The 13,012-nt window shown below is 38.0% G+C and overlaps 1 protein-coding gene across 2 annotated transcripts; it reads right to left on the bottom strand.

Moving 5' to 3' along the window:
* Positions 1-8: 8 nt before the first annotated feature.
* LOC134312420 (uncharacterized) lies at positions 9-9,244 on the bottom strand. Of its 2 annotated transcripts, none has more exons than XM_062994349.1 (2): positions 6,728-7,392; positions 9-78 (listed from the first exon to the last, which is right to left on the bottom strand). In XM_062994349.1, the coding sequence occupies exons 1-2, from the start codon at positions 7,350-7,352 to the stop codon at positions 65-67; spliced, it is 639 nt and encodes a 212-aa protein (XP_062850419.1). In that variant the 5' UTR covers positions 7,353-7,392; the 3' UTR covers positions 9-64. The 2 variants fall into 2 exon arrangements, 1 of the variants encoding a protein (XP_062850419.1); XR_010011547.1 differs by lacking the exon at positions 6,728-7,392 and adding an exon at positions 9,033-9,244 and having other exon boundaries at positions 20-78.
* Between the last annotated feature and the right edge of the window lie 3,768 nt (positions 9,245-13,012).

Below are 13,012 nucleotides of genomic sequence, written 5' to 3'. Positions count from 1 at the left end.
GAAGTTGTAGGCACTTCTGGTACTGAATCATGGAAACACACGTAGAACTCCTGAGGAACAGGTTCTAACACCATCCGCCTGAAACACAGAACAATGGAACAATCATAAATTTTTCTTTAGTAACTAGGTAAGGAGTTTATAAACTGGACAAAGTACAATCTAAATGCATTATATTCTTAGCCTTTACATCTAGGGACCACTCCACTTAATGGCACATTTATTAATACAGAAGAATTATACTGTACAATGCAGCAGGAAAATAGACCCAATTCTGTGAATGTAGTGTCTATTACTATTAATGGTAGTAAAATCCTAATAAACAAACAAACAATTAATAAGTGTGATAAGAAAAGAAACATAATGAGTGCAGAGCTTTTTTACAGATGTACCTGAGGCAAGGTTTATTTGTCATTAGGATTTTAACGTCATGTTTTACACCAGGGGTGCCCACACTTTCAGGGCTTGAGATCTACTATTTTAGTCGACAAATCATCGCGATCTACTTTTTAAAAAGTATTCAGCATTACAGGGCAAGAGACTGAAAAATCATACTAACTTTATTCTGATGATTTGCACTGAATGGTGTCAGTCAGGTTTCTGTAGTCTGGACAGTAGCTGCTGATGCCAGTTCTAAAGCAGCTTCTAGATGTTCATCAGTAAGGGTGGACGGATATTTAGACTTTTAGAATTATTTTCTTGTGGAAAAGGGCTGTTTCACACAAGTAGGTTGATCCAAAAATGCTGTCAAATATGTGGCCAATTTTTGTTTGGATATTTTTCCTCAGCAAGCAAGTTCCAGCAGAGGCCCTTAACTTCATATGAATGTCTGATTGTAGGGTTTAAATTTCTCCGTCAGCTTCTTCCACATATGAATGAAACAGCGTCTTTGCAGTGTTCTTGCCCGAATTTTTTGTTTCTTTGTGCTTGGTTGCGCACTCATCATCACAAACAGTGGAGGTATAACTCCACAGTCCAAAGACGTGCAAGTGAGGTGAATTGGAGACACTAAATTGTCCATGACTATGTTTGATATAATCTTGTGAACTGATGAATCTTGTGTAATGAGTAACTACCAGATTGGTTACACTGTCATGAATGTAACCAAAGTGTAAAACATGACGTTAAAATCCTAATAAAACAAAAACAAACATGGACTAAACCTTTACATTTTCGGCATTTAGCAGACGCTCTTATCCAGGGCGACTTACAGAAATGCTTCCATAGTGAACATTTCCTTACTCTAGTTTAAGTGGACAACAGTTCAAGAATACAAATCTGATGACAACCCTGTTAGAATTTTTTTTGCAAGAAGTGAATAAGAGTGTTAGTAGGTAAGTGAGTAAGTAAGTACATGTCAGCTTAAGTGCTTAGTAAAGAAGTGGGATTTTAATCATCTTTTAAAGATGACAGACAAGGGAAGCTCGTTCCACCACTTGGGTGCAAGTACAGAGAAGAACCTTGATGCTTGTCTTCCTCGAGTTCTGGCTGGAGGATCAAGTCGAGCGAGACTAGTGGCTCGGAGGTTGTGTCGTACAGAGCGGGGTTTTATTAGACCTCGAAGGTAGCTTGGGGCTGGTCCATTTTAGGCTTTGTAGGCGAGCATCAGTGTTTTAAACTGAATGCGTGCAGCTACAGGAAGCCAGTGAAGAGAATGCAGCAGTGGGGTGATGTGGCAGGGTTTAGGTTGGTTAAAAACCAGGAGAGCAGCTGCATTTTGGATGAGTTGCAAGGGTTTAAAAGTGACATGGGAGCATCTGTCAGGAGGTGAAATGCTGCTATTTTAGAAAATATTGTAGAAACCAGAATATTCCAGTTATATCAATTCAGAATTCTGTAACAATCAATGTTTTACCCCAAAAATGTGATACACATCCATAAGTAGGTATTAAAAAGTGGATTATTTAACTGTTTTCAACTGTTTACAACATAATTTCTTTTTTTTTTTTAAGTTTATCAACAGTTTATAAATGTGATAATTAGTTAATAAGAAGACAAACAACTAACCATGATGCCTCAGTCTGTGATTATTATTATTATTGCCATTATTACCATTATTTTATTACTATTACTGTTAGTATTATTATTATTATCAGCAGTTACCGTTTTTCCTTTGGTGCTGTGAACATAGGGTTTTAAAACACAATTACCTAAAAATGTGAAGGACTGATGCAGAAAAAGAACCCAACAATGAGTCAACAATAAGTCAATGATTTATTGAGTAAATAGGCAAATTTATTTTATCGTCAGTGGGTTTTGCATTTTAAATGTAACAAAAAAAATTTAACATGCACTGGTTTTCACTCTTTGTTGTGTCTTTTTTTTCAGTAGAATCCACATAATGTAAGTAATAATAATCCTTTGACACTGTTAAACTTTGGTAATGAGTAGTTTTAGACAAATGTAATATTAGTAACTAATATTAGTTCACTTGACCACACTGGTACTGGTAATAGTTGATTACTGAAGCTTTGAAACATGTTAAAATGCTTGAATGAAAATACTGAAGGATCTAAACCAATCGTGGGAAATGGGATCTGAACACACTATTCTACAATCACTAATGAACATTAAAACATGTCAAAAGAAGAAAATACAAAAGCAGTCAACAGAAGGGCCCTTCCAACATAACCTACATAGCCTATTTACATCTACATCATTACATCTACACCCTACAAAAAGTCCTTGTGCATAATAGTAATAAGTAAATAGAGCATTTCTCTCTCTCTCTCTCTCTCTCTCTCTCTCTCTCTCTCTCTCTCTCTCTCTCAATTCAATTCAATTCAAAAGTGCATGACAAATATTCACATTTGTATTGCCAAAGCGCATTTACAAACTAGATAATAAATGAAAAAAAAATAATAATAATTGCATACGTAAACATTCATATTAATTTAAAGGATGTTCAATAACCTTAGTAATTAGCCTTAAAAAATTAACATAAACAAATTAGAACAAGTATATAAAGTGTGTATATGTATGTGTGGAAAAAGTATTTGTAAGTGTGTGTGTGTGTGCGCGTGTGCGTGCATTTGATGGTGTGTGTGTATGGTGTGTGTATGATGATGTGTGTGTGCGAGTATGTGTGAGTGTGTATGGGATACAGTATAAGGTCACTCACTGTCCCTCACCTGGTGGCAGGTGTGTAAGTAGAGAGCTGCGAGTGTGCAGCTCGCTCTGTGCTCCCCCAGTAGGTAGGGCAGCTTGTCAGGGTTTGAGAGAGAATTAAAATTGGGGATAATTTTGTTGATTTTGGTAAAAAAAAAAATTCGAATTTGTGTGTATTTTGTACATTCAGTGAGGAAGTGCAGCTCTGTCTCTATTTGGTTTGAAGAGCAGTGTTGACACACTCTCTCCTCTCTGGGCATCCAGGACTGTCTGTGTCGTCCCGTCTCGATGGCCAGGCTGTGTTCGCTGAGTCTGTACCTTGTCAAGCTGTTTCTGAGTTTTGGATCAGTTATAGTGCTGAGATAATCTGCCACACTATACTGTCTATTTAGAGCCAAATAACATTGTAGTTTACTTTGGAGTTTAGTTTGTGTTTCCCAATAGGCCAAATAGTTTATCTTTAATTCATGTGTAATTTGATCAGTTCTGATTAGGTTCTGGTCTTGAGTCTTAATAGTGTTAGTCTGTGTTAGTGGTGTGTTAGTATGTGTTAATGGTGTGTTAATGCAGTGACTCAGGACCAGTTGGATGAGGGGACTGGTATCTTTGCTCAGCTCTTGGTATTGCAGAGCTTTGTAATGATACGAGTGTGGGTCGCTCTCTTTGAGATGATTCCAGAATTTTATTGCCCTTTTTTGTATATTAATAATAAGTGGGTATCGGCCTAATTCTGCCCTGCACACATTGTTGGTGGTGTGTCTGTGCACCTTTAATATTGTTTTACAAAATTCTGTGTGCAGGGTCTCAATTGGATGTTGTTCCCATTTGTTAAATTGTTGGTGTGTAAGCGGGCCCCACACTTCACTGCCATACAGGGCAATTGGTTCAATTATTGCGCCAAATATTTTGAGCCAAATTTTGATTGGGATTTCTACAGAAGTTTGTTTTTTTATGGCATAGAAGGCTCTGCGTGCTTTTTCTCTCAGTTCATTCACTGCCAGGTTGTAGTTTCCTGATGAACTAATGTTTAGTCCAAGGTAGGTATAGTTTTTAGAGTGTTCAATTTCATGATGTCCTAATTTAAATGTGTGTTTGGTTCCCTGAGATCTGGATCTTTTCTAAAAGGTCATAATAAAGTCTTTTTGAGGTTGACTGTCAGGGCCCAGGTCTGACAGTACTGCTGCAGCAGGTCCAGTTTGTGCTGGAGACCCTGAGCGCTGGGGGACAGCAGGACCAGATCATCTGCATACAGCAGGAGTTTAATCTCTGAGTCGTGTAGAGTGAGACCGGGCGTGGCTGAGTGCTCTAACATGGAGGCCAATTCATTAATATAGATGTTAAATAGAGTTGGGCTCAGACAGCAGCCCTGTCTCACTCCACGCTCCTGAGAGATAAAATTTTTTTGTTTATTGCCAATTCTTATTCCGCACTGGTTTTCTGTGTACATAGATTTGATAAGATCATATGTTTTACCCCCTACACCACTTTCTAATAGTTTGTAAAACAATCCTTGATGCCAAATTGAGTCAAAAGCCTTTTTAAAGTCAATAAAGCAGGCAAATATTTTTACATGGTTTTGAACTACATATTTTTCAATGAGGGTGTGTAGGGTGTAAATATGATCAGTTGTGTGGTAATTTGGTAAAAATCCAATTTGACTTTTACTCAGGACATTGTGCTCAATAAGGAAGCTTGAAAACCTTGAGTTAATTATACTACAGAATAACTTCCCCAGATTACTGTTCACACAGATGCCCCGGTAATTATTACGGTCGAATTTATCTCCACTTTTGTAAATTGGTGTTATGAGACCTTGATTCCAGATTTCAGGGAAGGAACCTACACTCAGAACCAGGTTAAAGAGTTTTAAAATGGCCAATCGAAATTTGGAACTGCTGTGTTTAATCATTTCATTCAGGATTCCATCAGGTCCTGATGATTTCTTTGGTTTTAATTTATTTATTTTATTAAGGAGTTCCTGCTCAGTAATGGAGGAGTCTAAAGGGTTTTGATTATCTTTAATAGCCAATTCAAGTTCTATAAGTCTTCTATTGATGTCATTTTGTTCTGAATTTGTGTTGAATTTTATGTTTTTAAATAGTGATTGGAAATGGGTTGTCCATATATCAACATCCTGAATGGCTAATTCTTCTAATTCTCTTTTATTTAGTTTGTTCCAGTTGTCCCAAAATTGATGTGTGTTGATTGACTCCTCAATTAGTGTCAGTTGTTTGTTTGTGTGTTGTGCTTTTTTGGTTCTGAGTGTACGTTTATATTGTCGAAGCTTTTCACAGTAAAGAAGTCGTATGTTAGTGTTGTTTGGGTCTCTGTGTTTTTGATTTGATAATGTTCTGAGTTCTGTTCGTAAATGTTGACAGTCTTTATCAAACCAGCTGTCATCTTTTGTTAATTTGGGTTTTAGTGTAGATCTAAGTTTTAGTTTTGCCTTCTCTGCTGTTCTTCTAAAGATTAGGTTAATTTTTTGGACTGCCTGATTTACTCCTTTTTTTACTGTGAGTGTATGCAGTGTCCAGAAAGCTATCTAAGAGTGTTTGAGTTTGGTGGCTGATGATTGCTTTCTGGAACTCTTCTGCGCTGTTCTCGGCCCATCTGTAGGATCTGGGGATGTTGTACAGCTTACTGGGCCGTGTGTGTGTGGTGGGGTTAGTTTCTGTCTTTTTAATGAACACAGTAATTTGGCTGTGATCAGACAGAGGGGTTAGTGGTTTGACAGTGAATGCACTGAGAGAGAAAGGGTCTAAATCTGTTACCATATAATCTACTGTACTGTTCCCAAGAGATGAGCAATACGTGTATCTTCCTAAAGAGTCCCCTCGTATCCTACCATTGACAATGTACAGACCCAGACTTCGACAGAGCTGCAGGAGGTCTTTTCCGTTTTTGTTTATCCCAATGTCATAGTTATTCCTGTAAATGGAAGAGGAATGATTATTAAGGAACATATTATTCTTAATAAAGTGATCTCCGTGTGTTTTTAAAGTGTCTGATTGTGTTCCTGTTCTTGCATTCAGGTCTCCACAGATGAGCACATTTCCCTGGGCCTGGAAATGGCTCGTCTCTCTCTCTAGTTCTGTAAATATATCATTTGAGTAGTATGGAGACTCTGAAGGAGGGATGTAAATGGCACAAAGGAATAAGTCCCTCTGTGATGATAATATAGATTCGTTTAATTTAAGCCAGATGTGGTATTTTGCTTGTTTTATTGTGTCTATGAAATTATGTAGGTTTGATTTATACCAGATGATGAGCCCCCCAGAGTCTCTGCCCTGGTGCACTGTGCTCAGTTTTTGGGAGGGTATTAGAATTTCCCTGTAGTTTTGAGGACAGTAAGTGACCGTATCAGCCCTACACCATGTCTCTTGTAGAATGATAATGTCAAGGTGTTTTATCTGTTTGTGTAATTCAGGGTGTAAACTTTTTATACCAAAGGCTGAGGAATTTAGCCCCTGGATATTCCACGTGGTGATGGTGAGTGAAGTCATTTATAATTATTTCATTTCAGAATGAGACAAATCAGTCAAACAATCATATATACATAAAGGGCAGTTTTTTTTTTAAACCAGTTTGTTGCAAATGTACTGCAGTAATTGTTTGATCTCACCCATTTCGTCAGTGTGTTGTGGTCCTATGAGTGCTTGAGCATAGCTGAGATGTGTTTGTTCAGTCCGGGTGAGGTGGAGTGGTGTTGCTGGTTCTGAATGCTTTGGTTGGTGCCGGTGAGCTGGTGGAGTTGTCAGTAGTCCAGGCTGAAGTGATGGTAATTTGCCTGGTGCCGGTCTGGTCAGGTGAGAGCGCTGAGTAGGTTGAGGTATGCTTTGTTTTTTTAAGTTGTGTCCCATTTGAGTTTTTTTAAAAAGCGGTTGTGTTGGTGGTCGTCTGATGGGTGTGCTGTAGCTGTAGGTTTGTCGTTGTAGCTTTGGGAGTTGTCCTCTCTGTTGGTCCGCTGTGTGAGTAGGTGTGTGTCTGCCCAGTGCTGCATCCTTTAGTGTTCTGGCGAATTCTTTAACACTGTTTTTGTTCAGGTGCACATGGTCGTATAGGTGATGGGGTGTAATATTGGTGTGATGAGCGAGGTGTACATTAGGAATGAGAGCACATCCTCTGGAGGTGTAGGAATTTACTTTCTGTATGGTGTCAGGGTGGAAGTCTTTGCGTGGTAGGAGGGTTGATATGATGATTTTAGTGTTGGGGAAGGTCTCTGCAGCTCTTTCTGCAGCTCTGCACATCAAGGCTCCAACACGTTCCTGTTCTATTCTTAAATCGTTTGTGCCTGTGTGTGATTATATAACTGGGCTGAATTAGGGCATTTTTGTGGAAGATTTGGTGTACATCTTTTATTCTTGGACACCAAATTTTTTATGTTGTGTATCCTGGGAAGAGTTTTTCTCCTGTAAGAATTTGCCATTTGAATCAATTAGTATGACGACTTCTGTGTTTGTGTGAGTTCCTGGCTGGATATTCTGCTGGTGTTGTGGGGATGTGGGCATTTCTTGTGAGTGTCCGGGGGTGGGCACGGATGAGGGCTTGGCGGTGGGTAGCGTTGAGGGCCCAGGGGTGGGCTGTGATAAGGGCCCGGGGGTGGGCTGTGATGAGGGTTGGGTGGACGGCATTAGGGGCCTAGGGGTAGACTGAGATGAGGGCTTGCCGATGGGCATCGTTGAAGGCCCAGGGTTGGGCTGTGATTAGGGCCAGTGGGTGGGCTGAGATGAGGTCTTGGCATTGGGCAGTGTTGAGGGCCCAGGAGTGGGCTGAGGTGAGGGCTCAGGGGCGGACTGCGATGAGGGTCCGAGGATAGATTGTGACAAAGGCCCAGGGGAAGTCCTTTTAATGGAGTCTCTGTTGTGCAGCTCCTGTCTGAGGTTCGAGATCTCTCTGGACAGCTCTGCTTTAATGTTTATTTGTTCTTTTTCTGCTTTCTCTTTATATTCCTTCAGCTCATTTTGTAGTTTTTCCCTGTCCTGGTGTAGGTTCTTAATCTCTCCTTTCAGATCCTGTACAGTCACTTTTAGCTGGTTTTTAATTTGGTTGATTTGGTCTCTGAGCTCGGTGTCTGGGTTGGGGATGTTGTGATTAAAAAAAGTGTTCTTTGAGTTCTATCAGCTCGGTCTCTAACAGAGCTAGATTGTCTCTGAGTTGGGTCACAGTGGTGCTGAGGTGTGGGCTCGGTGGAGGGATGGTGCAGGGTTTTTTACCTGACTCTGTGTCTCTCTCAGTGGTATGTAATTCAGAGGAGGGGTTCAGACTGTCCCTGAGACACAAGCTTCTGATTGATGGAAAAACATCTGCGAATTTTCCCAGTGCATGTTCACTACCTTGAATCATGATAGTACCTGTCTGGTACAGGTTTATAGTTAAAAATCTGTGTTCTGCATTTTTATCACAGTCTTCAAATACATAAATTTGACGTCCCTTACAGATACCACGTTTAGTGACATGTTTAAAATGAGAACAGATGGCAGAGTGCCAGTCTTCGGTGTGGTTTGTGTAGAAGAGTAGGTTGTTGGTGGTGTTTTTCCCTTTATTTAGACCACAGTCTTTAAACAGAGTATCTGGGTTTTCTTTCTGAGTTTTGATCTTGTACTGCTGTCTGCTATTCTCTGTCTGAACCTCCTGAGGAAACTCAAAGAGGCGGGGCTTCACTGCTACTGCTGTTACTGTTGCTGTTACTGTTGCTACTGTTACTGTCTCCTCATTGGCCATTTTAAAAGGTATCAATATTTGAATGATACTGGCAGTTTAACTGTTATTAACTGTCACATTCAGCAAAACAATAGCAATTTAATAAACAATTAGCACAGTAAGCCTTTAGAAAATAAATTATAGCTGTCTTATCTTCCGTTTTCTAATCCTTTTTTGTAGAGGGTATGTGGGTGTGCAGTTTAGGACTGTGTGCTTAGATTTCCTACCCTCAGTGTGCAGAAGCAGAGCAGATTTGTCCAGGTTTTGTGGAAATGCTGTCCTTATTCCTGTTTATATGCCTTTGTTTCTACTTTTCTTTTTCCTCCTCTTCCTAATACATGTTAAATCCTCTGTACCTTATTTTCTTCTTCTTTGTGTTATCTTTTCTCCTTCTTCTTTTCTTTTGAAGTTGCCTTGTTTTTGGTAAGATTCTGTCCAGATATGTTATTATTTTATCAGGTTTTGCCTAATCAAGTTATTTAAAAAAAAAAAAAAAAAAAAAAAAGACTTATCTTTAATATTACATTTAAGATTATTGTAGATATTAACTGTTTTACTAAAATTTATCTCACTCCAGAAACAAAAATACTAAATAAAATCAGGAGCTCATCTTATACATGTCTTCACTCTCTGTGTAACTCATCTCTCTCTCTCTCTCTCTCTCTCTCTCTCTCACACACACACACACACACACACACACACACACACACACACACACACACACACACACACACACTTAAAAGAAATCCCCAGATTTCTTAACAGAAAAAACACCTCCTCTGAAATGTTAAGAAATCATGCCCATCATGTGACTCAGTATGGACAAAGCTAAAGATTATAAACCCTCACACACCAGCAAGATCAAACCTCGCAAAATATCACATAATTATAATAAAGAACCAGAGAAAAGATCATAGCCTTGACAATTCTGATCTTTGTTCAGAAAAAGCTGTCCACCACTTCAACATCTTCTCCATCAATGAAAAGGTAACCTCCTTTAATCCTTATAGATGTTATATTGAAGAGAAATTATTTGTTTTACTAAATATAACATAATTGAGTGTAAAATTCACAAATGTGTTTAAAACTACTGTAGATTGGTCCTGGATGAGTTTGTTGCACTGGAACAGTCAGTAATGGACTGCAGTTTTCCTAAATCACTGTCCTTTTTAAAGTTTCTTAAAGCTACAAAATCCTAAACTAAACCGACTGCATATTGATAACTACATTGTATACAAAGTAGCAATTTATGAATTGAAACAAATATGTGAATGTAAGCACACGTTATGGATCACAAACAGGCACGTGCACAGATAGACCCCTAGTAGTGCTCAAGCACCTGCCCTTTTGTCCTGGATGAGAAAAGTGCCCTTTCTGCTGGAGCCCAATTTTTTTCTACATTCATCAATATTTAAAAATAAAAATTACTTGTGTAGGAACGCTGTGTAGGAAAAGTCACCTTTAGTCAAGGAGTTATTTTCATGCAAGCATTTATACTTCAACAGTTGAGGTTTACAAATGAGGAATAATTTTGCTAGGTAATTAACATTACAAACTAATATATGTAGACGGCTAAATATAATGCTCTATGATATAGAACAGCATACAAAAAAATGATGAATAAATAGGAAAATGTTATTTAGCTGTCTATTTGATTTTATTGGCATAATAATAGGCCCATTGTTAACATTAACTACCCAAAGTGGGTTTCTGATTTGAAATCAAAGGTAGGTCTTAAGTTGAGCTACATGACAGTCTGGTGAGGTAAATTGATACTAGTAATAGTATATTATTAGTGTAATGCTTCTACTCTTTCAGAAAACAGTAAAATGATGTATACTGTGTTTTCCCCTTTATGGAGATTCAGTAAGTCACTCTTGATTATTATGCACAACATTTATTTATCTCATTTACAAATTTTGCAGCATAATGCCAAGAAAAGAAAGGTTACAAAAGCAGAAAGAAAAGGAACTACAGCAAGCAGCTCAGGGTGGCAGCTCTCTTTTATCCTGGATTAGGCCATCTACCATCAAAGCAAATGAGGGAAAAAGCGCGCACAATATGGCCTTGTTTTTACCTGTTTTTTATTTATTTATGCAATTTAATCATTTGAGTTATTTGATTAGATGTGTATTGATTGTGTTAACAAAATAAAAATATAAGTTAAATATCCTACTACATTTTTTTTTTTTTTTATTAATAATTTTGGCGATGGGTGCCCTTTTTTTTGGCTTGAGCACCTGCCCCCAAAGATATCTGTGCACGTGCCTGCTTACTAATAACTAATTACTTACTAATAAAAATGTAATTTTCTGTTTAATACAAGCTAGATTCATAGTAAAGATGTCTCATATTGTGACTGTGTGTTGTGCTGGTGTGAGTGGATAAGACACAGCAATGCTGATTGAGTGTTTAAACACTTCACTGAGAATAGTCCACCACGGTATTTAAAAAGCTCCAGCAGCGCTGCTGTGTCTGATCCACTCATACCAGCATAACACACACTAACACACCACCACCATGTCAGTGTCACTGCAGTGCTAAGAATGATCCACCACCTAAATAACACCTGTTCTGTAGTGGTTCTGGGAGAGTCCTGACCATTGAAGAACAGGGTGAAAGCAGGCTAAAATTGTATGTAGAGAAACAGATGGACTACCGTCAGTAATTGTAGAACTACAAAGTGCTTCTATATGGTAAGTGGAGCTGATAAAATGGACAGTGGTTTTTATGTTATGGCTGATCTGTATATATAATTATTTTGCTTTAGAAACTCACAGTTTCTATTATCAGTAGTAATTAATTGTAAAGATTATTTGCAGAATGCTTAATCATAGAATTATGTAAATTTTCACATTACTTCAGCTATGTACATCTGAAGTCAACGTACGATTAGCGTTTACATACACTTTAGCCATATTTTTACACACACACTTTTTCAGGTCTGTTTATGGATTTTCAGTGGGACTGAGGTCAGGGCTTTGTGATGGCCACAGTTACCTTCACTATGTTGTCTTTACTTTGAAAGTATGCTTGGGGTCATGGTCCATTTCAAAGACTCATTTGCACCCAAGCTTTAAGTTCTGTCTTGGTTTTTCCTTTAATTTCTTCACAAAACTGTCCTTTCTCATAATGTCATCTATTCTGTAAAGTGCACCAGTCCCTCCTAACAACATGATGCTGCTACCCCTATGCTTTATGGTTGAAATGGTATTCCTTGGCTTGCAAGTAAACCTCATATTTACTGATCTTTTGAAAGACAACCAAAGATTAGGCTCTTGAATCTTGAATATGTCCAATACTATTTGCTTGCTAGCTGTTTACATATTCTAGTATAGATAGCTTTTATTAGCTAAGACAGCAAATACATGAACAACTGACAAATGTGCATATGAAAATATTCTTGAATGGATGAATATGGGTCATTTTTGACCCATGTTGTGCATTAGAAGGGGTTTGCTTAGCTTGTGCATCAAAGGGTTAAGTAAGATTATTGTCCCCATGTGCAGCTGCAAACTGTAACCTGGCTTTTTATAGTGGTTTTGGAACAGTGGCTTCTTACTTGCTGAGCAGCCTTTCAGATCATGTCAATACAGAACATGTTTTACTGTTTAACTGTTTATATAGGTACTTTTGTACCTGCTCCCTCAAGCATCTACACAAGGTCATTTGCAATTATTGGATTTATTTGTACTTTCATGATAAAGAATGCTTTTCTTTCCTAAACAGTATTATGGCAGAATGATCCAATGGTTTTTATACTTGCATATTAATTTATGAACATACAATCAATAATGGAAGAGAAATTTGTTCCCAAAAGTGTACCAAACTTGTTAAAGTCTACAATTCTTTCTCTGATGGCTGATATCTTTTCATTTTCCCCATGATGTCAAGCAAATCTGCACATAGGCCTTGAAGTTGAAGATAGAGCATAAATACGTCCACATGTACACCTCCAATTAACTCAAATAATGTCACTTCTAAAACATCATTCCATTTCTGGAATTTTTAGAGCTATTTAAATGCATAGTCAAAATGGTATATGTTAATTCTGAATTATTTGTTAAAAAATTGAAAAAGTTATGTGTCATATACAAAGCAGCCATCCTAAACAACTTGTGACTTCAACTGTGCAACATGATTTTATAAAGGAGTAACGGTTCATTTAGTACATTTAGTGTTTTGTTAATAGCTTGTGATTGTCAGT

The sequence above is a fragment of the Trichomycterus rosablanca genome, chromosome 4 (assembly GCF_030014385.1).
Source record: "Trichomycterus rosablanca isolate fTriRos1 chromosome 4, fTriRos1.hap1, whole genome shotgun sequence".
Classification (NCBI taxonomy): Eukaryota; Metazoa; Chordata; class Actinopteri; order Siluriformes; family Trichomycteridae; genus Trichomycterus; species Trichomycterus rosablanca.
The sequence above is the reverse complement of the archived record's forward strand: the minus strand, read 5'-3'. Positions and strand labels throughout refer to the sequence as shown.

Bases quoted from the DNA above. Each gene is read 5' to 3' on its own strand.
- LOC134312420 (XM_062994349.1), bottom strand. From the start codon at position 7,352: ATGTGCAGAGCTGCAGAAAGAGCTGCAGAGACCTTCCCCAACACTAAA.